Source organism: Odontesthes bonariensis, chromosome 8, assembly GCF_027942865.1.
Source record: "Odontesthes bonariensis isolate fOdoBon6 chromosome 8, fOdoBon6.hap1, whole genome shotgun sequence".
NCBI classification, from domain to species: Eukaryota; Metazoa; Chordata; class Actinopteri; order Atheriniformes; family Atherinopsidae; genus Odontesthes; species Odontesthes bonariensis.
Genome location: NC_134513.1, coordinates 30,859,996 through 30,886,445, shown reverse-complemented (window position 1 = coordinate 30,886,445; position 26,450 = coordinate 30,859,996). Strand labels below are relative to the sequence as shown.

The 26,450-nt window shown below is 39.7% G+C and overlaps 1 protein-coding gene across 3 annotated transcripts in view; it reads right to left on the bottom strand.

The window, feature by feature from the left end:
- The window catches only part of LOC142385550 (anoctamin-4-like), a 79,871-nt gene extending 59,145 nt beyond the window's left edge, over positions 1-20,726 (bottom strand). For 2 of the 3 annotated variants that reach the window (XR_012770211.1, XM_075472177.1), the window contains exons 1-3: positions 20,291-20,726; positions 16,817-16,891; positions 637-861 (exon numbers count right to left, since the gene is read on the bottom strand). Coding sequence is in view for 2 of the 3 variants with exons in the window: in XM_075472177.1 (XP_075328292.1) it covers positions 637-861; positions 16,817-16,891; positions 20,291-20,516 (526 nt within the window). In the remaining variant the exon portion in view is untranslated. The remainder of the gene's footprint in view (positions 1-636; positions 862-16,816; positions 16,892-20,290) is intronic. The other variant, XM_075472178.1, reaches the window with a different exon arrangement.
- Positions 20,727-26,450: the final 5,724 nt, after the last annotated feature.

Below are 26,450 nucleotides of genomic sequence, written 5' to 3'. Positions count from 1 at the left end.
AGCTTGTCCAGTCCAGAGTCCAGACTAAACATGGAGAAGCAGCATTTAGCTCTTATGGTGCCAACAAGTGGAACAAACTGCCAGTGGAGATTAAACTTTCACCAAATGTAGACATTTTTAAATCCAGGCTAAAAATATTTCTTTTCTCATGCGCATGAAATCTGCACGGTATCTTTTAACTTATCTAGACTGTTGCTTGTTTTTTTTTATCATTTTAATTATTTTATTTCTTTCTCTTTTTATTATTTTCAATGCTTCTCCCACTCCCCGCTGTAATGCTTTTATTTTATGTAAAGCACTTTGAATTGTTTTGTACATGAAATGTGCTATACAAATAAACTTGACTTGACTTGAAAGACTGGAAACCACAACAAGAATGAAGGTGTGAAGACATCCGTGAAGTGTGGTATGGTCAGATTCTTAGCCATCTATGCAGTCCCAAAAGGAAGGTGTCTGATTGTAACAAGAAGTTCAAGGAGTCAAGCTATGGCCCCTACTGAGCCTTGATTTTTACATCACAAAGTCACTGAGTAGAAAAAAAATTGGACAAAAGCTGGTAGCAACATAAGTCACTGGAAAAGACTTTATCAAAAGACTATTAGTTTAAAAAGTGTGCTGCTAAAACATCTAACATACCTGTACTACTGTCACACAGGGTCTCCTGACTGGCACTCAAGGTGGGCAGTGGGGTGATGGACAGAGACGCTGGACAAGAGACTGGCTCAAGATGATCGCTGACAGGTGGGACTGCAGAGGCCTCGGAGTGAACGCAGTCTGGACTGGGTAGATTGTGGCTGCTAGATGGGAAAGGACTATTCCAATGGGAAAATTCAATGGCCACTTGACCCCCGATGTCGAAACCTGCCAAAGAAAATCATTCGAAACAAAGCGATGATAAAAGGATACATATTAAAACATGTCACATGTCGGGGATTAATAAAGTATAATTGATTGATTGATTGATAAAGTAGGACACAGAGAAAAGCATTTATCACATGGTAAATTTGTTGAAATCTCTGGATTGGGTCTGAATTTCTGCTTGAGATATTTAGAAGTTATCTCTGCAGTAATATTGCCCTCTTGTGGTGGAAGTTGTCAACATCGGATAAATGAGCCTTGCTTGCACAAAGAGAAGGAGATGCTTAAGACAAAATCTTAAGCAGATCATTCCTAATTTTGCATGACAAGTCATACAGACAGATGAAAAAGCATCAATATTATCTGAACTGAGACATGTAGAAACGCAAAGCAACAGATTAAATAACATATTCAAAAATCTTCATTTTTTAAAAATGTATTTCAAATGATTAATTAGCACCTGCACATTTTCAGATGCAGGTTTTAGAGTGTTAAGCTCTATAAACCTCCTTATCTCTGTTAGTCATAGTGTCTGCAGCTCTCTGTGCTTCAAGTGCACCTGCAGACTGCTGAACCAGCTCGGCTCGCCTCCGGCTTTCGATTTCTCCTCAGCAGGTCTTTCTCTCAGTTTCACGATGTCCAAGATTGGCGACCCAGCTCAGCTCAGCTCATCTAGGCTATGAGTTGGCAGGTGCCTGAGCTTGGTGTCACACAGGTTGATGGGCCAAACGTAGCTGCCAATGTTTTTTTTTTCTTCTTTACAAATCATGGTAACCTGACGTGAATCCCATTGAGAATTTTCAATAGTCAGTTGTTTCACCTACCAGAAACATCTCCATTGCCTGAGCAATGTGAGGCAAACTTTTTCATGTTTAGTTATAAATTCAGTTTATTAACCTCTTTAGGGGCTGAAATAAATATGCTTAATGTCCTTGAAACTCTTTAAAATGGTGTGTAATACCTGCCTATGATAAAATGGTGCTGATCATGATGAAAATGTTTTGTGTGAACTGCTGATTGTCAGATTATTAAACCCTATAAGCTCAAATGAACAGCTGGATGTATCCAGTGACAGCTGTGAGAGTGCAGTTTATAACTAGGGAAAGACAATATGATGTTGTGAAAAGACCACTGACAGGAAGAAAAGACTTTAGTTGGGCTGTTATGGTCTAGCTATCCATAATGTTGACCTCTGTTGCTTTAGCAAACGATTTGGGATCACCCATTTTGATGAAAAATCATAGAGAAAAATACCCCCAGAGTTTTGTAGAGTATGGAAATGAATGTGAAAGTGAATGGAAAATTAATCTGATAACCGACAAGTGTGAAGAAAGAATATTCACACATGTATGAGTGGTTGAGCAAAGGCAACATCTATCAGACACTTAGGAATACTCTAAATCTGGAAGTCCTTCAGGGAGGTGCAGGGACCTTATATTGGCCGACATTTTGTGAGAGAATAGTCAAATCAGTCTAATGAAGCTGAGAGACTGGACTCAGTCCAATGTTTGTTAGCATACACCACCCAAAGTGCAGTGGAGGCCGACCAGAGCACAACACGGGAAAGCCTGGGATATTGCCACGAACAGCATATTAGAGAAGAGAAGATCCAAGGACACACAGTGCAACAAGAGTGGAGAATACGAGTGCTCCTAGTGGCGGTTGAAAGGCTTTATGTCCACTTCAACTGTTAGACTGCCTAAATCAAGGATGCGTTCTTTGTGACTTTGAATAAAGGACCCCAGCTGGGATGGAATAAGATGGTGATAGAACAGGAGGGGTAGAAGCAGAGAGGGATGTACTTGGGAAGCCAAGAGATTACAAATTGTCGCAGGCATAGTGGGCCCATTATCATGACATAATAAAAGAAGGGATCCTACTTGACAACCCTAATAAAGCAAGTACCTCAGCCTCCACATAAGAAAACTAAAAAAACTGCAGATTATCTAAAGGGATTAAGATAAACCCTATTCCTTTTTGACAGCTCGTCACCCTTATTTACTTGCACCACACTCAACTCTATGATTCAAGAAGTAAACAGAGTGTTTGTACAAATAAACAAGAGTTACAGTGAGTAGCATTTAGGGGGATCTATTGGCAGAAATGTAATGCAATGTTAATAACTATGTTTTCATTCATGTTGGATAATATAAATGTAAAGATAGCCATGTTTTTGTCATCTTAGAATGATCATCAAGAATCATAGTAGCAATCATGAGCCGCATTCGGACAGAGCAGTTCTAAGACCGCCGTTCTAAGAACTGTCCTCCTCAAATTTCGTTCTGATAACTGTCCTTCCCCAGAGGAACTGTTTCAGTTTGGATTTCGCACATGAGTCGGGACCCTGATAGAGACTGATGCGGCGCAGCCGTCTGCGATAGTGACGAGTTACTTTAGCGCCACATTCAACAACAAAACAAAACCCGCGAAAAGTAAGGAGAGAAGAAAAAACACCACAAAGAAGCTAATATGGCGAGCGGGTAGGCCACCGTGTTCGTGGTCTGCATGATGGTGATATTAATCATGGACGATCACATCGGGCGTCTAAAATCAAGGCTGGAAGAGCACACAGAGAGAGTCAGGATCAAGCGCAGGCGATACTTCTTCGTTTCATGAAGGAAGGAAGGAGAGCAGAGCGCCACAGACAAAGGAAACAACGTGTGAGTTTAACTTATTAAACACGTGCAGGTTGTGTCCATGTTGTATGAGTAAACATTTCAGCCGTGACAACATGACAAGGGGCGTAACTACCAACCACCAAACACCTACGTCAGATGTGTTCCTATAGAACCCAGAAGAGACCCAGCCTCTGAGAAGGAGCTAAAATGGTTATAGGAACTGAGGGCGATGGTCCCGAGTTCCTGTATGTGCGAATGCGGGAAAAAACGGCCCTATCCCTGAAAAGGTTATAGGAACTGCCAAAGGTTCCTACAGTGCGAATGCGGCTATGGTTTCTCCTCCATTTTTGGAAGAGAAAGGTGCTATTCAGGTAAATCCAATATACAGCTTTACCACTAGGTGTCACTAAATCAGACACATTGCACATTTCTCATTAATTGTGACTGAAAATATTTTAATTCCATTTTGTGATTCATTTTTCTGTTAATCAAATGAAGGTATTACACTTAAAATCTAAAAAAATCAAGTGAAAATTTTTTTTTAACGTTATTTTATCTAAATAGATTATACATCTTGTGAATATGACATACGTTTCACTGTATATGTAAAAACTACAACGTGGGGTGCTGTGAAATATACAGTATATGGATGTTGACATTCAAACTGATAAGTTATATTTTTGTAAAATGATTCAAGGTATGACAAGAGTTACTAGAACTAATTTAGCAAACTCACACACACATGCCTTCTGGTTTCCTGTGAAACACAAAGTCCAGCAGATTTTGGAGGCACATCAGCAATGAGCAAACACTATCCAATCAATAGCAGAGAAGTAGAATGTCTGGTCGTCTCTGAGCCTTTCAGCTCGTGTCTCGCACAGCACATTCAGCTATAAAGATAAATTCTATGGAGGCAGGACTGTACATCAACACATCTGTGTTAGATCTCAACATTTTACAGCAGCAGATTCTGCATGAGGATAAGCAGTTTGACAAGCATTGGAGTGTGACTGTGTTAAGATGAGCTTCCACCAGTCAGCACTTGTAACAACCTAATAAACATGGATATCTTTGTTTGCCCTGAGGGAATCTGTGTGGTGCAATACATTGGATTTAGGTTTATTTCAATATAATCAAACAAAACTTCCAAATCATGAAACAAAAAAAAGAATTTCAGAAGGAATAAAACAAAAACAAAAAAGTTGTTTGAGTAATTGTGTAAATTCAGTTTAAAGTTCTTTCTGCTTCTTTCTCTCTGCTCTTACTGGTAAGACTTTTATCCTGAATGTCAGCTTTGCAGTTACGATGCCAGCTCTCTTATTTGAGCTGCTTGTCTTTTTATTTGCAGTATTGCCACAACCCTCTTTTTCAGGGTTGGCCTCTTATTTGCCAATGAGCTTTGGAACGATGGCTCAGTGCCCTGGACATTGTGGACATTATAGTCGTGATTTACAGTCTAAATCAAATGGTAGAATGGAAGAAAGCATGGGAGAGGGGGAATAAACTGGTGAGGAGAGTGTACTTTTTTTTTAATATTCAGTCCATTTTATTAGCTGTTCCAGTAATTTAGATCTCTAAGTAATATATATATTGCAGTAACAGTCAATATCAAACATTACTGAGTCTGTAGAACTAAACGAACCCTAAATAATCTATTATCACACCTCCTTTTTCAGTTGCATGATTTGGCACTAGATCCAAAGTGTGAGGATATAAAACAATTTGTCACCAAGAGCTCATATTACTGACCTTTATAGAGGTGACAAAATAACAGGGACGATTGGCTAAATTATACCTAAACCTATACAGTCCCATACACACAGATGTATCAGTTAGTTGTACAGGATGTGGTAACAAAACTTAGAGAGACATACACAGACTGCAGATTACACAAAACAGGGCAGTGTATCGGTTTTGAATAAAGAGCGAGACACTTTGAAATCACAACAGGGTGTCACAGACATGTAGTGGTATGTAAGGGTGTATGTTGAACAGAAAAAAAAAGTTTTAAAGGAATCTGTGGGTATTGGTAGATTTCTGCCATTACTATCCATCCATCCATTTTCTATACCCGCTTATTCCGTCGGTTGGGTCGCGGGGGGGCTGGAGCCTATCCCAGCGGTCATCGGGCGAGAGGCGGGGTACACCCTGGACAGGTCGCCAGTCCATCACAGGGCCACACAGAGACAAACCAGACAAACTCTGCCATCACTAGTTACAGTAAAATGGTCAGAGAATTGTCGAGCATGTACACAAAACAGCCGCTGACTGAATAAGGCTTTTGCTTTTTAAATTACATTAATGACTGTTTTGAGCTGCTGATCCTCAACATCCCATAAAAGTCACCTGGAATTGCAGCAGGGGCGGAGGCACTGCTGTAATCTACACCTGGCATGCATCCGTACGACCTCCAAAACTCACAACGTGCGGACATAGTGTGTTCTTAGCAATATCTATGTTGCAGTCATCAGAAAAAAGTGCCCTCGTGGCTTTCAGAGGAGAGCGAGGCCCAGATATGTAAGCACCTCTGTTTTCTGACATCCTCAGAGGTGAGGAAACAAATGCAGGTGCAGGTATCTAGGCCACACGCTGCACTGTGCAATAATAGGTTTGAGCTGAGTGCCTACAGAGGATAACTGGTGGAAGTCCGTTTGGAACAGTGTTCCTCACGTGCAGTAAAATATGATACTTGTGTGAGGGTCTCATAAGTGTTCGGTGTCCAACCTTATTAGACAGTGGTTGGAGTGCTCTCTATTTGAAGAATCAGAAGCTTTCCAAATGGCCGAGCTAAAGCTACAAGCTACACAGAAATCTCATAGTGGTTTCAGTCGGAGAGCTCTTGATTCTCCATACAGAGATCACTGACAGTTGTCTGCAGCAGGTAAGACACTGATGACCCATATGGTGCTTTATTAAGACCCCAATTCACACAAAAAAGAAATATGCCTTTAAGAGAGTATTTGTAAGTCACAAATATTCATATGGTATAAACTACACAAAATACACAAATATTTACAAGCACCATTTCCAGAAAAGTTGGAACATTTCCCAATCATTCTTTTTTTTGCTCTTTAGTTCCTACAGTTGCTGGATGCGATACCACTGTCATATAAAACATTTTCCATGTCATCCATTAAAATGTACAGCAACGCACATACTTTGTTGCTATGTTGAAGAGCTCATAAAGCAAAATGGTGCGGTGCAGGGCCCCAGGATGCTCTAGGGGAGTTTCCAGTCCAGGAAAGTGCATAACAACAGTCAACATATTTCGCATAGTTTTAAGGTTCACAAACTTTTCTAGTGTTGCTTCAAAGAAAGGTTAGAAGGGAGGCAAAGTCAGACAGAAAGGTTTATAGAGTCTACAATCACCAGATGATATGACATAGTGATAGTGATAGATTTGGGTATCTACCAAATTATTAGTATTTCCAAGCAAGGGTGGGTTGTGACTCAGAACTTTGTGGCAGACTCAGTCAGAGAATCATTTATTAGTTGAAAAATAGAATAAACAAATAACCTGTTTTTCAACAATTATAGAGCAGAATTTTGTGAAACAATTCAGGGAATCTTGGGAAAATTTTCAGAAAATCTCTGCTGCATATTCGTGATTTTCCCAGAATGGGGTCTGTAAGGCAGTGGATTAAATAACTGGCATATCAAAATAATTAATCACACCCATGTAACTAATTCCACAAAAGATATATAAAATAAGTCCATTAGAATTCCATTACTTAATTTACATTACAATCAAATGGATGAAGGATGAAAGAAGATATCATCTGGTGACATTGGTAGAAAATATTTTGATACTTGTGCTAACAGAGTACAAAGACATGTTAATGAGATTCTGTTGCTTGGCAACAGGTAATTAAAGTCACCTTTCTTTTTTTTAATAAGTGAGGTTGTGTACTTGTATGGAAATATTTGTGTGTAAGTGTTCTTGCCTACAGCGGTCAGAATGCTCTAAATTTCGAGGTAAGCTAAAGGCTACTCAAAAGGAGACCATGAAAAGAGCACTTTTTTTTTTCATCTAAAGTATGTGAAACCTCAAATATATTAGAGTGGTTCAAACTAATACCATATTTTGGATTTTGTGACCATATCACTTCTGCATCTGCCAGATCCATGTGGCCATGAGAATGAAAACCTGTAACCTGTACATTAACCTGTAAGACGAATGAATGAATGAACGAACGTGTACTATTGCACTGTTAGCTCATAGCTGCCGTGTTGTTGTTATCCGGGGGCTTTCTACACATGCGTCTAGTGCAGGGGTGCCCAACCTTTTTTGACCCAAGATCTACTTTTGAAGCAACCAACCTCTCGAGATCTACTAGTCCAGTGTCAACATCGCAAACCCACACACATAATTTCCAGCCTGAAGTAACTAACCAAAACTATCCTTAATATGAACCAAACAGAAAAATAAACCAGATACAAAACGGGTAGATCTGAGTTTGAAAAAATTCAATTCAATTCAAATCAAAAAATTAAAAAAAACTTTATTTATTATTTGGGCAATTAAAGGCACATAGAGCGCTGGTGTCCTAGAGCAGAAATCACTTCCTACCCTAGTGGGAGACATGGCACTGGGAGAAGGAGACTAGCTTCTCGTAGTCAGGAGTGTAGGAGCTGGATTCAAGGTGTAGGCAGGCTGCAAGGGGGTCATCAGTCATTGTTGATCTGTTAATAAAGCACTCACACGCACCAATATCCTTCTTCAGTTGCCCCTCCACATCCACAGCCATTCCCTCACATCATCTTGTGGTAGTATTGCGGGAGAGTTGCACTTCTTTAATGGCCTTCACGATCTTAGTTTTATTTTTAAAGTTGTCAAAAAGGCTATCTGCTGCCTCGAAAAAGGCTTCCTTTACAATTTCGCCGTCTTTGGATGGCTTCTTGTGTTTAGCAAGAACGTGACTGACTCGATAGGAAGCAATAGTTGCGGCCTTACCCTGGGTCTTCGGTTTGGTGAAGACTGACTGCTGTGCTGCAAATTATGCTTTCAAATCCCGCACTTTTGTGGCGCGAAAAGGTGTTTTTGCGGGGAAATCTCTCTCGTAGCTCCCGTGTACAATGAATAAATTAACTGTTAAATTCAAGTTATGCAAATAATTTTTCCTAAACAGTAAAAAGTCTCACTTTCAACATTCGATATGTTTTCTTTGTTCTCTTGTGAATACATGCATTTGCAACTCATCAAATTCTGTTCTTATTTACATTTAACAGGATCCCAACTTATTTGGAACCAGATCCTACAGATTGAGAGTACATTGATGGTGTCAGTAGCTGAATATCAGATAAAAAAATTTGAGCATGAGCCCTCTTTGATGCCAAAATACGAAATATTAGGGACAAAAAAAAGATAGCCTAAATCAGGTTACTGGTTCTGTTGAGTGAGTTGCTATAGAATGTAGTTAAAATTTGAGCATGGTTATTTGATTGTTTTTCTTTTACTGTCATCCCTCACTGAGCTCCTGCCCAAGAGTGAAGATTAACTGTCCATCAGCTGCACAACAGCAGTAAATTCCTACAACAATGAAGGAGAGTGGAAGATTACAATTGATTAGAATTTTTAAGAACCTATACTGATGCTGACTTGTTCTTTCTTTTAAAACAAAGGCCAGGGCTTTTAAATCACTGACGGCACACCACCTCTTTTTGATGTCTGTGAGCAAGACCATAGATCTTTCCCTTTGTAAATCCAACAGGGTGACTCTAGGTCCAAAGCTCTCCCGCTTTCTATTTTTTCTAATTCAGGACAGAGAAGAGATACCTGGGATACCTACATACCTACATGCAGCAGCTGGAGAGACAGTGGCGTTCCTCTAATTTAGAAGAGTCTCAATTAGTCTAGTTTAGAACCCAATAGGTTGGTCATACTACAAGCATGTCTTAAAGACATAAAGACCTGGATGACTCAGAACTGTCTGCTTCTAAATTCAGACAAAACTGAAGTCTTGGAGTTATTTTTGACCAGAATTTATCATTTGACTCGCATATAAAACAGGTTTCTAGGACTGCCTTCTTTCATCTTCGTAATATTGTTAAAATCAGGAACATCCTGTCTCAGAGTGATGCAGAAAAACTAGTCCATGCATTTGTTACTTCAAGATCGGACTACTGTAATTCTTTATTATTGGGCTGTCCCACATATTCTCTGAAAAGCCGTCAGCTGATCCAAAATGCTGCAGCCAGAGTTTTGATGAGAACTAACAGGAGAGATCATATTTCTCCAGTTTTAGCTTCTCTTCATTGGCTCCCTGTTAAATTCAGAATAGAATTTAAGATTTTTCTCCTAACATATTAAAGCTCTTAATGAACGAGCTCCATCATATCTTAAAGATCTCATTGTAAGATATTTTCCTAACAGAGCACTTCGTTCCCGTACTGCAGGTTTACTTGAGGTTCCCAGAGTTTCTAAAAGTAGAATGGGAGGCAGAGCCTTCAGTTATCAGGCCCCTCTCTTGTGGAATAAGCTGCCAGTAAATGTCCGGGAAGCAGACACCCTTTCCACTTTTAAGACCAGGCTTAAAACTTTCCTTTTTGATAAAGCTTACAGTTAGGGATGGCTCAGGTGATCCTGAAACATCCCATAGTTAAGCTGCTATAGGCCTAGACTGCTGGGGGGCCTCATCTGTCACACCTTTCCTCACTTCACTCTCTTTTTCCCCTGTTCAATTTGTCAAATGACATTATGTATATGTGACATTATTGTGGTCATTAACTCATGTTTCCCTGTCCCAACAGATATCCTTTGAATGGTGTTACAGCCCCCCTTTATGTCTTCTCAAACCCCAGTTGGCCGAGGCGGATGGCCACCCTTCCTGAGTCTGGTTCTGCCAGAGGTTTCTTCCTGTTAAAAGGGAGTCGTTCCTTTCCACAGTCGCCTCAGGCACGCTCAGGACGGGAGATTGGACCGAAAAAATAAATACCGTATTTTCCGCACTATAAGGCGCACTTAAAAGCCTATAATTTTCTCAAAAAACAAAAGTGCGCCTTGTAACCCGGAGCGCTTTATATATGGATTTATTCTTGTTAGCTTACGGACCCCGAAGCGATTTTGTGTGGTACACGGCGCTCTGTCAAAATGTTTTAGTAAGACTTTGGTAAACTACAAAGCCGCACCGCAGCATTACGGCTACAGTAGTCATGAGCGTAGCGGAGTAATATATATTGTGATTCACCATAATACTAACAAAATTGAACAGTGAGTTATTAAACAGAGATCAGCGGGTAGAAGCGTCTCTACAGTCTCTATTCGACTGAAGGCAACAGCGTTAGCATGGGACATGAATATCAGTGTCAACAGGGCGTTCAAAGTTAAACTGCGAGCTGCGTGGGAGCAGTGGATGACAGAAGGCGAACACACATTCACCAAAAGAGGGAGACAGCGCCGGGCGACTTTCGCTACTATCTGTCAACGGATCGTGGATGCCTGGGCTAAGGTATCAGTCTCAAATGTGGTCCGAGCTTTCACGAAGGCCGGTGTTCAGTCGAATTGTGCTACTTGTCGAGAATTGCTACTTTGTGATTTTGCGCATGCGCCGAGCCGATTTTATAAGTTTCATTTTCGAATCATCACTGAACTGCCAGGTAACAGCAACGACACTGTTTTGTTTTGCTTAATGCGCCTTATAGCCCGGTGCGCTTTATATAAGAAAAAAGATCGAAAATAGACCATTCATTGACAGTGCGCTTTATAATCCAGTGCGCTCTATAGTGCGGAAAATACGGTAAATAAAAACGTTTCAGTGCAATCTGTTGGTTTCCTTAGATAGGAAATTGTTTCTGAATTGGCTCTATATGAACAAATTAATAATAATAATAATAATAAATCAAATTTGTAACACACTTTTCATTAGTAAAAATCTCAAAAATCTGCCACAGAGAATGCCCGATCTCCCATGGTCCTTAATCTGGATCGAGGAAGGTGGAGGAGGTTGCAGTCTTGTGATCGTAGAGATCTGGTGGATGAATGTGGAATGAGAAGATCCTTCAGATAATCTGGTCAGGTTCCGTTTAAGCATTGATGGGTGATGAGAGCAATTTTGTACTGAATTCTGTAAGTGACAGGAAGCCAGTGCAGATCATGGAGAATAGGTGTAATATGGTCAGATTTACGAGCTCTCAATAGAACCCTGGCTGCACCGTTCTGAATGTATTGAAGCTTCTGAAGATGTTTTCTGTGGATTCCAACAAACAGAGAATTGCAGTAATCGAGCCTGGAGGAAACAAAGGCATGGACGAGAGTCTCGGCATCAGAGAAAGAGAGAGATGGACGAATTTTGGAGATATTACGAAGATGAAAGTAGCAGGTTTTAAACAGATGCTTAATGTGATTTTCAAATGTAAGTTGAGAGTCCATTTTTACTCCAAGATTTGTAACAGCGGTGGAGAGGGAGATGTCTTGTCCAGAAAAAGAAAGAGTCGTCAGAGTTGAAGTTTGAACCTGATGAGGGGTGCCAATCAATATGGCCTCAGTTTTGGAGCAGTTTAACTGAAGAAAGTTCTGATTCATCCACATCCTTATCTCCTCCAGGCAGGTAGTGAGGGCAGTGAGTGAAGATGGTGATGATGATGCTCCAGTTCTAATGTAAAGTTGTATGTCGTCAGCATAACAATGGAAGGAGATGTTGTGCCGATTAATGATTTGACCTAAAGGCAGCATGTAAAGGGAAAATAGCAGGGGCCCTAGAACTGACCTTTGTGGGACACCACAGGAGACACAGACAGTCTGGGACTTGGCGTTGCCAAGACTAACACATTCCAGCCTATTGGAGAGGAAGGATTTAAACCAGTCCAGAACCGTGTCACAGAGACCGACCTCCTCATGAAGACGGTGGAGGAGGATATTATGGTCCACAGTGTCAAAGGCTGCAGTGAGGTCAAGGAGGACAAGGAGAGAAGTAGAGCCAGTGTAAGCTGCCATGAGGACATCGTTGGTAACTCTCAGCAATGCGGTCTCAGTACTGTGCGCTGGACGGAAACCAGACTGAAATTTCTCGTACAGAGAGTGCTGTTGTAGGTGGAGCTGCAGCTGAGCAGCAACAGCTTTCTCCAGCAATTTTGACAGAAATGGGAGGTGGGAAATTGGGCGGTAATTGGAAAGTGGATTATTTAATGAATAATTATGATTACACTTAATTGAATTCCAATTGGCTTGAATTGGACTTTATTATCTAAGTGCCTTGATGAGATGACATTTGTTGTATTTGGCGCTATATAAATAAAAATGAATTGAATTGAACTCTTAGCCGTCACAGCTCACAGCTCAACCTCTTTGGACTGCTGCAAGGTGCAATCACATTATTTGTTGTTGAAAAAAAAGAAAAAAGTAGAGTCAAGAGAGTTTGTTTTTTAACCACTGACAACACCATTCCACACAGAATCACTGCTCATGGGAACGATTTCATGATGACGTCTAAGACCTTTCAAAATGTGTGTTGTACCATTTAAAAAATATTGGCCAATTTATCAGATAAAGTCCTTGTAAAAATAAATAGATGGATTGTTCACAGCGTGTGACTAACATTCAACTGGGTCTGTTGCTCAGGAGGAAGAGCAGTTGTCTGCCAATCAGAAGGTCAATGGCTTGACTCCTGGCTTCCTCGGGGCCCATGTCGAAGCGCCCGTGGGCAAGACACAGCACCCCACATTACCTTTGGATGCATTCATCAGTGTATGAATGTGTATGGTGGAGAAAAAAGTCCTGTGTCGACCTATATAGACTAAGATGTGCTGTAAGTGAGTGAATGGGTTGATGTGGCATGTAGTGTAAAAGCACTTTGAGTGGTCAGCTAGACTAGAAAAGTGCTATATGAGTACAGTTCATTTAAAAGAATGGGGTAAGCAGGACATTTTTTTAAGAAAAAAGTTTTCTTTAAGCAGTCACATTGCCCACAGTTATCACTTTACAGGTATAATTTTTCTCACCATTATGTCTGGAAATTTGTCTTCTCTCTCGCAATAAAACTATATTAGCCAAAAGGCTTACACTTTGTGTGGCAGAAGTCAAAATCCACACACAAATGCAGCAAAGTCAACAGACTAGAATCAGTTTGCAAATCAAGTTATATTTGTATGTGCATCCGAAATATATTTGTGAATCTTCTCCTGCGCATTTGTAAATCGTCTTGCGCATTTGTAAATCTTGTCCTGCGCATTTGTAAACCGTCTTGCGCATTTATGAATCTTGTCCAGCGCATTTGTGAATATTGAGACTGATTTAGCTCCATAGTCCTTTGCTTGCAGCATAGTCGTGTGTGCAACCTTTCTTTCAGCACTGACAGATGACGTCATTACAGTTGTCTTACCCACAATATGTAGGTGATGCAGCACTCTCAATTCAATTCAATTCAATTCATTTTTATTTATATAGCGCCAAATACAACAAATGTCATCTCAAGGCACTTAGATATTAAAGTCCAATTCAAGCCAATTGGAATTCAATTAATTGTAATCATAATTATTCATAAAATAATCCAATTCGTTCATATAGAGCCAATTCAAAAACAATTTCCTAGCTAAGGAATTCAGAGAAAATTCTTTTTCCATTCCGTAGCAACGACCACTTGTTTCTCAACATTTGACTGAAACTGTCAAAAACTGCAGACATTCGGAGCTTGTTCTGTGTTGGATTATTTAGCAGTGACCTCCGTAGCGCATTCTGACGCTTCTGTTCCTTCTATATAGTTGGAGAGTAACTGTAGATTTAAGTATAAGCATGTATAAAGTGCTGTTTACAAGTTAGCACAGGCATGATATTCCTAGCATCTTCCAATGCCACATCAACAAAAGGGAGGCCTATTCTGTAAGTAAACCAAAGCACACAAAGGTGCCCAATCTGACGTGACAAGCCAAGCCCCCAGACCACCCTGTCAACACAACAATGGCGTACATGAAATTCTTAAATATCCTCACCCAGTTTTAAGAAATATTTGTTTTCAAGGGTCAAGTACTGTGTTTTCATGTGGATGATAGACTAAAAAGTGCATAGAAAAAAAAAATTTAAAGAAAAAAATTAAATTAAATTTAAAGGGACACTATGTAATAAATTAAGTCATTTATTAGCTCAAATCAACATATTCATTCATAAATTAGGCCTCATTGGTGTAAAATTATCTCTGTCAACAATCTCACTTATCCTCCTGAGTGAAGAATAACTTGTCTGTATCTACAAGCTCTATGGAGGCTGCCATGTCCTTCCGGTCTATGAAAAACGATGAAGTGCCGAGAGGGACATAAGCACTTCGAATCGCGATTTCCTCGCCAGGCCTGCAAGCCGAATGGCTTATTACAGCCGCTAATGGTAAATAAATTTTATCTCGTAAATTATCCCACTAATAATGCATTGATTGTTACCAAACTTCTCCCGTAGTACACATAGGCTCTTAACTCACAAAACGAGGCATTAGAAAGTTTGTAAGTTTACCGGGAGTTTATTTAAAAGAACACTTTCCAGCAACTACACACTGCTGCTAACGCTACCGCTGCGTCAACGTCACTTCTGGTAACTCCCGGAATATGACTAATTGCATTGCTTGCACACCAAAGGCTATGTCAGCTTATGTTATCTGACATGTTATCTGTCATCTGTATTTATAGTGTTATTGTATGTGTGTTATGTAATCCTTTGTACTGTGTGTCTTGATTTATTTTTGTTTGTATGGACCATGAGTCTGAAGCTATACAGTAGCTTCTTGAATCTTGACACATTCCGCCTGCCATAGTTCAAGAAGTTGCAGCGCACATTTGAAAACGCGAGGCGCTAGAGAGCAAATTCATTCAACTTTGCAAAATAAAATTCCACCACTAGATGGGGGAAGAAATTACACAGTGTCCCTATAAAAAAATAAAAAATAAATAAATAAATCAGTATTTATCAAAAATACCCAGGTTCTTGCGTTTCCAAGTCCACACATTCATGTTACAGTTGGAGTCAGTGAAAATCTTTACCCTAGTTGGTGTTTTCCAAAAAGTTTGACAGTGCCCAAAACGTTTATTTCATGTAGATGATAAGTGAAAACGCATACAAAAATCTGCAGTGATTGTTCCATAATGACACAGCATTGTCTGAGTTAAGTTCATCCACTTTACTGGGGCATGTTACTGAGTGGCCATAATATATATATATATATATATATATATATATACATATATATATGGCCAATATATTGGCCAATACCATATATTGGACGTACCCCAAAGGGATGATTCATTCATTCAGGGATATTGCTGGGTTGCAACAGTGTAACTTATCTGAAGAAAATGCATGTTGTGTGTATTACAATTAACATAACTGCAGGAGCTGAAAAACAGCTTTGGTAACGCACATCTATATTGATATGTAAATTAGCCATGTGATAATTCCCTTACACTTAATGATACACCAGTGTTTCCAACCCTGATCCTTAAGGCACACAACTCTACATGTGTTTTTGCTCCAACACACCAGATTCAAAGAAGTTAGGCTGCTCTTTAAGCTCTACAGAAGGCTGATGAAGACCCATTCATTTGAATCAGGTTTGTTAGAACAGGGAAACATGGAAAACATGCAGGGCTGTGTGCCTTGAGGACCAGAGTTGGAAAATACTGGTCTAAACATCTAATGATAATAAACTAGAATTCTTTATTTTTCAACCAAAATAGTCACCCCCTGTTGGCCTTTACAAGGAATGCAGGTCTAACTTCTGCATTGGCTTCATTTTTCAGATGGTAAATCCATGCTTTATACCGAATACACTCTTGAAAAACTGAACCTGACATTGAATGATAGTCACAGATTGGGATTAAAAAGCAGTGTTAATTTTTTGTGTAATTTTGTAATGGTGTGCAAATAAATACAATAGTGGAAATATATGTAGTAATATGGATCTTTTACTCCTTAGTCAAACTCAATATTTTGATCTGGAAGCAAACATTCTTGTTGGACAATTTGATATTGGTGTTTTTGCCTTTTAATCTGAAAGGAGATTAAGGAGCCCTTTGGCGTAAAGACAAGGCCACCATTATGCAGCATTTTCAGTTTAGAAGATTGAACAGCTTGCTCTGTAGAATGATCAACCTTTCCTTTTACATGAGATTTTCTGCCAGTACACACACATTTGAAATGGCTAAAACATAATCTATCATCCATGTTAAAAAAAAATGTATTAAAACTGTTACGTAACTAACATAAATGAATGACTGGGAGCTAGCAGTAACTCAGTGAATAGCAGCAACACACAGGGATTTTAGTTTTATTAGGGACAAAATAATCCTGGAGCAGAGTGACAGTAAAATGGTAAAACAAAAGATTTTCTCTTCAACAAAAACAATCCAGTCTCTCTCAGACTTACCGATGGTGATCTGACTGACACAGCTGTAAAAGGTTCCTGAAGAGACATTGTAGCTGCTGCTGCTGGGTTCACGATCTATGGGAGAAGCAGAGGCACATAGAAACCAAACATGGTGGGTTTTATGCAAAGCAACTTATAGTCCAATAAAGGCATTGATTTTTAACACAGGTCACATTTACAGCCACTGCTTTTGTAATGTAAAACACTAAAATGTTTCTTCAGACCTAGGGAATAGAATGGTACTATGTATCTTGCAGTTTCAAATATGCCCACAAAGCAACTGAGCCTCGTGCAGTTCCAGGGGGCTTTAGAAAATCCCTGACCCCACAGTGTTACAGGGCTGAAACCCCTAATGCTGCAATGTTGGTGCCCTGAACAACATCAAGCTACACATGGGGGAAAACTCTTAACCTTGGCAGAGTTGTGGGAATAAACTCCATGAGTATGGCAGCTTTAGTGCTTCAATTTACCAATCTCTGAACACTGTGTCATTGAACACTTTCCTTTCCTTTCATGTTTGTTTTGGTCTCCAACAACTCCTTAACAGACATTTTTGGTTTTGTAGCTATTAAATACAGTTAAACACTACCTTTGCCAGTTGGTGTTAGGCAGATAGTGCTGTTATAATTAAGACATTTTAGTTGATGAATAATTGCCAAAAGAAATTGTCAATAACTAAGCAGTTTTTTTTTTGTTTTTTTTTAGTCCCTCAAGCTACTCTTATACTAGTCTACTAGTAGTTTAACACTATTCATAGTTCTGTAAAAAATAGGCTTTCAAAAAAACTAACGAAACAAAAAGCACACACAGCATGCAATTACTTTAAAACGACATGACACAGTCTTTCAGCTCTAATGTTTGATGCATCAGGACATCATAAAAAGAAATCCTTCTATCCTTTTCAGGTCTTGAAATTAGGTAAATATATCCTCAGATAAACAATGACTCATGACATTTTAATTCAGTTCAAATATTTATTTTACCAAAACCAGGCCAAAATACAGAAGCAGTGTGCAAAATCCTGCCTCAACAAGAGTTAAAGGAGAACTGCGGTATGTTCAACATTAAGCCTAATTTATGAGTCGTCTGCAATGTTTTAGAACCCCCCTCACCGCTTTTTTGATGTTTACTGCTGTCTCCGGTATTTGCCAGGTGCTGCTAATCAAATGCACTTGATTAATTGGTAAGTCAGAATCGAGCGAGCAAATCATCAGCTCGGCGGACCGCACAAACACCTACCAACTGTTCAGTATGGTGGTGGAGGGGTAAAGATTTGGACTTGTTTCACTGCCACAGGACCTGGGCACTTTGAAGTCATTGAGTCCACCATGAACTTCTCTGTATACCAAAGTATTCTAGTGTCAAATGTGAGGCCATCTGTCCGACAGCTAAAACTTAGCTGAAACTGGGTCATCAACAGAACAATGATCCCAAACACACCAGCAAATCTACAACAGAATGTCTGAAAAAGAAAAGAATCAAGGTGTTGCAAAGGTCCAGTCAAAGTCCAGACCTCAACCTGATTGGAATGCTATGATGGGACCATAAGAGAGCTGTGCATAACAAATTCTTTTGAACCTTGAGGAACTGAAGCAACATTGTAATGAAGAATGGGCCAAAATTGCTCCACAGTGATGTGAATGACTAATAACATCATATAGAACGATTACTTCAAGTTATTGCTGATGAAGGTGGTTTTACAAGCTGCTGAATCATTTGCTGTACTTAGAGGTTGTATTATCTAATTTAAAGACCTGCTTGGGACCAGAGTTTTTTTATTATTAATTCTTAACTCATAAAACAAACATGCAACTGAAAGACGGGCACACTTTCTTTTTCATATGGCATGTCTGCCATGTCACTAACAGAAGATAGGTGTATCAAGATGATGTCATTGAAAAGGCATTAGCTTTATCAAATACTATGAGTGGAAATATGACATTTCTGTTAGTTTGGCTAACAGAAACGCTAACAGAAATTTTACAGTGGAAATTAAGGTAGTTCTGACAGTAAGGCTAAGATTATTTATGCATGTTATACATGTGACAGGCCTGTAGGCTGGTAATATGAATTAAGTTTTGGAGCAGAAATTTTTTTTATTCATAATCATTTAACTGTTTTGTATACTTATACCTACAGAGTAGATTTTGTGATAGAGGACATATCTGGATTTGCTTTAAGTGACAGATTTGGTTTACAACCTCAAACTAATGAAAGAGGTTAATCCTCCCCTGAGCATCTGCATGTCAAAAAACTATTTTTCTTTGTTCTGAAACTTTCACATATACCGACTGATTCAGTTCTTCAGTATCAGACACATGCAGATTTCATGCATGCTTCATGGAATTATGTAATCTGTCCGATCCTTTTGCAAAGGTTTCTAATAAATATCGGTCAAAAGACTATTCTGAGCTCACAATCTTCATTTGTTTCAGATTTCAACCAGTTTATTGTAGTTTTAAGAAAACTGAAAATTATATATGAGAAAAAAATTTTCTCAAAGAAAACAATCAATTCAAATGTGTAAAAAAAAAAAAATTGCAAATGTACACAACTATGCATTAGTAATGATGACAAATTCCATCTTCATTCAACCAAGCTGTATATGCCATTTACTTAAAGGAATAAAGAGACTATACACAATATTAACTTATTCCATGGTCAATTGATACAAGAACCTCAACAGTGGAATCTGCAGTTGTAATGTGGAACACCAACTCTCAGTGGAGATAAAGGTTAACTCATTAATCTGTCTCTGCAGAAGGGGAAGACTTTCCTGGCACTCACTACATTAAAAGGTACCAACAAACACCTCTTCTTTCCTTTTGAACTGAGTACAACTGGTTCGGCTAATTTAGCAATTTAAAGAACTTCTCATTTTCATATCTAACACCCACAGACGTGTCAGAAAAGAGTAACTGCAGCAGGGTATTCATCTTTATCTGGGAGTTTTCTCAGCTCTGGCACTCACATCTGCTTGTGTGCTTCCATGTTTGGAGATAAACTTGCAGGTAGGACAGATTTCAAAAGCTATTGGAAGTCAGCAAGTGGACTCTGAGAACCCTATCAACCTCAGAGCCACATCCATTATTTATCATCAGATGAATGAATTAAAGCCCAGCTGTACTGTTCGATCATCTTTCTGACTAGGCAATTTTAATTTGGACAGAAATGTGTGTGATGGTGGTGGTATCTTCGAGGAGGATCTCTATATTTATATTTTGACACATGACACATACAACAAAGAAAAATGATTAATAATTAATCTAATTAGTATCCATTTTGTATCTAAAGACACAGAAAAGTCATTGTTCTGTGTAGGTGTCTTGTTATTGTCCCAAACTCTTATTTGGACACATTAGCTCCACGCCCTCATTTAAACCCACACTTTATCCATTAGAATAATGATATGTGTGGGCAAACAAGTGATTGCATCAGGCATTCAGCTCATCTGCTGCACAGGATGAATTTTACCTGCAGATCCGGAGGACAGGCGCGTCGAGACGGCGCGGCGGGGACTACGAGGACTTCCCGGACAAACCCGCACTACCTCGTCCTGACACTGCAAACAGATGACCTGGTTGTCGTGGTTTTCTCCCACCTTACTGCAACCCACGTGCTCGCTCCCGGCTTGGATCTTCATACCTGTGTTGATCTGCTGGACCAGTCGCATGTCGGCTCCTGACTCATGATCCAGCATACTCCTCACCGGCGGCGCTCGCAAATCTTACGCATGGCTTCGGCGTGCGAAGCGACACTCCCTGTACCTAAACCATCCCCAACTCCCACCACTGCACACATGAATCCGATCACCTTCTCCCCGCACAAGCTCACCTCGGTTCTGTCATGTCAGCTTCTCTCGTGCTCGAGCAGCGCTTGATGTCTTTACAAGCGATCGCAGGCGTGGCTGCTTCACGTGGCTGTTGAAGTCGCAGTGGCAAAGCTCTCATGGAGATATTATACAACGCTAACTCACAGTGAAGTACCACAGACACTCTGGAAGTTAGAAAAGGATGATTATTATTATTAATACTGGATTATAGAAAACTACAAAGCAGTGTTGAGTCGCTGTATGATTGCCTGTAAATAAATATCGCCTATTAGACATAACATCAAAGGAGAGACATAAGCCTGGAAAATACATCACTAAATCTATTTTGTCAAAGATGCCCCCCTCCCAATAAAAAAAACCCTCTGACCTTTAAGAAAGAACGAACCCAATATATTTAAAGTGCTTTCTTGTCAACTTAGTTTGATTTACAAATATGGATCTTATGTAACCCTGACTTATGCTATTAGTTCCATGTTTGTTAAACAGGCATGTTAGAATAAAATCCGTGATTGGGGAAATTATGTTACTGTTTCAGAATGGTGAAATGATTGAACAGTCATCTCCATCCATTCATTTTCTATAACTGCTTTATCCAATTTAGGATCATGTTGGCGCTGCAATCTAACCCAGCTGCCATTGGGAAAGAAACAGGAAACTCCCTGGATACAATCATCTTTGACGAAGAAATGTGGTCAGACAAAAATCTTGAATGATTGTGATTGGAGTTCACTTAAAACCTTTGGTGAAATCAAATCACCAGCGAAACTCATTACAATATTTAATGATAAGAGTGTTTGCGAAAGCAACTCGAGAAACTGGGACTTATCCATCAAACCAAGTGCCTCCCAACCCTGTGGGGGCAGCAGCATGATCTGGGGTGGCTTCAGTTGGACAGGTGGACGTTCAGCAACATGTGCGAAAAGAATGAGGTCAGCTGACAACTAAATATGTAATGACCAGGTTTTTCTGTCAATCTTTTTTCTTCCTTCGTGGTATGGACATGTTCCAAGATGACAATACAAGGTTTCATTTAGATTTATATATATAAAAAAAAAAGTTATTTTATCATAATGTCCCCTTGAAGACCTTTTGAGCATTTCAGGGATTTGCAGGGCTCGTGACTTTATATAGCATTTTTTCAAGCAAAATGTAACTCAATGTTTGACATTGCAATTAAAAAGGACAAACATTGAATGAAACAAAATACAAGAATTATAAAATGACTATACTATTAAAAGCCATTTGCAGATAACAGTAAAATATTAACTCGGCAATAAAAATAAAAGATTAGCATACAAGACAGGAAAAGAGAACATTAAAACAAGTCAAATAGGCCAATTGAGAAATCTATAGAATAAATTGAGGCTTATTAAAAATTCTAAGCATTTTGTTTTTGTATTTTCTTAGATAAGTTTTCAAAACATTTCATTTTTCTTAAATGGCATCAGCAACGCATCCTCTCACTTATAGTTGCTCCGAGATCATTCCTGGGTCGCTTATGAGCAAAGACTGCTGGCTAGAAATTTGAAAGCTATAAGGAGCTGGGTACTGGAAGAGCACCATTAGTACTACGAATACTTTGGTCAGCGAGTTAGAGCAGAACAGCAAATTAAAGATTTTACATTTACTCAGCAAACCATGTACATTTCCAACTGTACAAGAACTCGATAAAGCTTACCCAGGATACCAACTAGGAAATTTGACTTCCCATTTAGAAGTTGTAAATTCAGAGTATGCAACATCAATAGGCATGTACAGGCACAATTGCAGAACATGCCACTACAGAATGAAAAGGCAACAAGTTGCCTATTAAAGCACAATAGAGTGGCACAGGGATACCCAGAACTTGAGCCTGTGGCAAGACAGGAATTATGTTCATTACCCACTGGCTAGCCATTACTTTAGCATTCCTTCTGCAGGGTTTGGTAAAAGGAAACCTGGGCAAGATCACCATATGACCAGACCACCTAAGACAAAGAAGCCTGGCTGTGGCTCAACTGCATCTGAATATTTCAGAATCAACTCTCCAGCCATGTATTTCAAGCACATCAGTTTGGCTACTGTGCACTTGGCAATGAGTAATCAGTGCCGGAGTTACGTGGTGGCACAAAGCTGTAACAATTTCAAGAGTGCACTGCATGGAAGAGGCTGTGTCCAGCTGCCATGTACAGGTGTAGAGAAATGGCTGTAAAGGATGCTGTACCTGGTCAATTGACAGGCGATGCCTGTCATTTGCCTTGAACCCAGAAGGTGTACACAGACCATCGTTTACGAGTCAATTATTCTGAAACTAGAACATTTGACAAGATTTTAATTCAAGTACTAAAAAGAAACTTATTATGCTGTTGAGATTCAGCTTACCAGTCTGAAACAGAATCACATTAGTTCAAGCATTGAAAGAAAGACATTTGCTGGTATGTCTGCAAATGTCTGTATGTCTACCGCTCTCTCAACAAACATTTGGCTCATAATGTGCAGCTCTAGCAGGCACTTGGGAAGAACTTTTTCTGCTGCCCAGAACCATGGCTGTCAGTAATATGCTCCTTCAAGTAGTGGACATCCTGAAAGTAGTGACAGAGGGGCTTGAGGGGAGAACGTCAGTGGTTTCACTGGGTTTGGGCTGACACATCCTCAAAGACTGAGGGAGCAATAGCCCACTCGGTTTCTGTGTGGAGAAATTTCACAATTAGTCCTCTTCAGAGGAAAAGTTTTGATAGCACGTATATTGAGTCTTGACATCCTAGTTTCCTATAGGGCTTAAAGTTGAGAGCTCCACTCCCCTCTGCAGAGATTGTGAGCAGACCAAATGAGAAGCACAGGTGTAATCCTCAGCAGGTTCCCTTTGGTGCCCCAGTAAGCCTGCCTAAAGTGAAGGCCCTTTCCTCCAAGCAGAGGGGAGCCATTATTACACATCTGTGCATTACCTTAGTGATAGTTTTGTGTTAATACACATTCGTTCTGAAACAAAAAGTCCAGTTAACTGAACACAGCAGGTTTCTGCTTCATAATAGAGCTCGGCAAGATTTGCTAGTGGCTACATGAGCAACGCACGGAGACCTTTAGGCTTCCCAACATTATATTTTGGGCCAGCTACACTCCAAGCAGAAGATATTACCTTGTGGTCCAGATTGGGCAGCTCCATTTGCAGAGCACTAGCGGTGGATCCTATGTCAACAGGCACATAAAGGACAGTAGACATCCTGTTGCAGGCAGACCAGAGCGCAAGCTGCTTAATGCTGGACCTGTCTGAACAGCCTGTGGGACACCAGAAGCTTGCACAACCATTTGCGCTGGCACAAGTGAGCTAGTGCCACTGAATCTTGGGTCTGCCTGAAGAAGCATACACACTGGCACAGAGGTTTGCACAAGGCGCAAGAATTTTACTTACCCGAAGGAGTGTACTTTTGAAGTAAAGGTGTATATAGCTTTCTTTAGCTACTTTCGTGGAATGGCTGATGGTGGTGGAAAACATTATCATTTGCAGTTGATGAGGAAACTGGATTCAAAAGAATGAAGCAAACAGTCTGATGGAAAACAACAACAATGCAAGAAATTATGAAATGATAACTCTAAACTTTAAAAAAGAAAAACTACTTTACAAGTTTTCATGGAGATGACATAAAGCAAGGGAAGATAATTAGAAACAGTTACAGGCCCTACTCCCACGACAAAGCAGTTCCTGAAAACTAAATACTGTGGATATGACCACAGGAAATAGAAAACACATTGCACTTTTGTTACACAAGCTGCATCAAAATGATTGGCTTTTTATCTAGGTTTAGAAAAAGATAAGATCACAGAAAGATTTGGGTTCAAAGAGCTAGTTTCTTACATTAACCAATGTTAAAAAGATCTGCTTCCCCTCTGTCAAAGCTACCTGGGGGAATGAGTCTACAAGCATTATTCAAGCAAAGAATTATGTAATATGAATGCCAAACCAAGGGTGGTGCTGTGGTAACCACTGCTGTCTCACAGCCATCCGAAGATATCACATGGTATGAAATGATAGCAAGGGTGAGGGCATCATTTTGAACTTACTACACACCAATGAATACAGACTGGAGCATTTTGTGAAAGTGAGCTATATAATTCTAAACATAAGTTCAAGTGAATTCTATTTAGAGTTGGAATGTAAAACAAAACATCCTCTGTCATCCCCTTATTGTTAGTTTGTGGACCTGCAGTCAGTCCTAGAACTCACTGAACATAAGGCATTTACTGGAAAATCTGAACTGCATTTGAAATGCGCTGTAATCACTTGAATCTCTAACCAAACGGATTCAAAATGAAACAACGCTTTCCTCAAACTAATAAAGATATTGAATGCCAAACTAAAGAAAATGAAGGCTCAATCGCTTCAAATTCTGTGTATATTATCTGGCCTCAGCTCACTACTGAGCACACTTGAGGGAGAAAATACTTCAACTTGAGGAAGTACCTCTGGCTCAAGGGAAATAGCCCAAATGCGTCGGGTAATAACTCATCTACTGCAGAGATCCTCTATACTGCTCCACATTCGCAAGCTGAGTGTTGTCCAGGTTCACATGAGTCAGGGCTGTCATCTGACTTATAATGAAGCAGTGTGTTGACTTTGTTCTGTTTAGCTGTAGGTTTTATATTTACTGTACATGGAATCTTGCCATCATCTGTAGCAGGAATTATTTGAGTGTTTTGGTAGGGCTTATGTGAGTGTGTGAGTAAGAGAGAGATGAACAGTTTTAGCAAACACACTGAATAGCCATGAGGCACAACAGCAGCAACAAAGGGTGTTTATGTTTTGTATTGTGCATTGGTTTGTACAAATTTATGTAACATCATATCATGAGTGTTTGTATATTTATCTGGCTCACATCCAATTTTGTGATGTAGATAATATTTTTTATTTTGGTTCGTAGACAGGAGGAAATGTTAAAGGATAACTGCGGTATTTTCAACATTAAGCCTCTTTTATGAGTCGTCTGCAATGTTTTAGAACCCCCCTCACCGCTTTTTTGATGTTTACTGCTGTCTCCGGTATTTGCCTAATTTTGATTCTTCTCAACCTGCTTCAGAATGGCAAGCATGGTGCATGTCCTAAAAGGTCCATAAAAGCACCATAATCGTCCGTTTTCAAAATCATCAACTCACCGGAGTGGTTACTGGTGTGCACTGGTAGTCCATATCAAATTTCGTTGCGAAAAGTTGCTTCTGTCGTGTTTTATTTGACATTTTGTACTGGATGTTCGTTGATATTACTCCGCCACCGCTAAGAATATAGTTCGAGCATGAACGAAGTCACGAAGTCACAAAGTATGATGACGCGTGTCGATTATTGGGTTATTAATAAACTGAGCAGGGCCAGTATATTTGTGCTGTACATCTCATACAGAGACAATTCAGCATGCTTTATGTAAACAAATTATAACACAAAGAGGAGAGCATAAATACACGAGGACAGTAAATATGTAACAATTGACAATGGTATGAAACTTTCATAACTTTATTGATCACAGCTGTATTACCATTTCTGATGATGACACTTTTAAAATCCTCATACAGCTCCATAAGCATTCTTTGTTCAGCTGCCGAAAAAATAACAGCGCTTGTCTTGCTCTCCTTTTCTGCCATCTCCGTTTTTCCACCATCCACTCGTCAGGGCTTCTTACGTTCCTCATGCACTCGCACTTAGCTAGGCTATGTAAGCCTCGCTTGGATTAGCCTAAGCGAGATGCAGCTAAACTGGTTTCATCTGAGGTGTGTAGCAGAGTGGCGCAGCCTTAGTATGCTGGGCCCATAACCCAGAGGTCAATGGACCGAAACCAT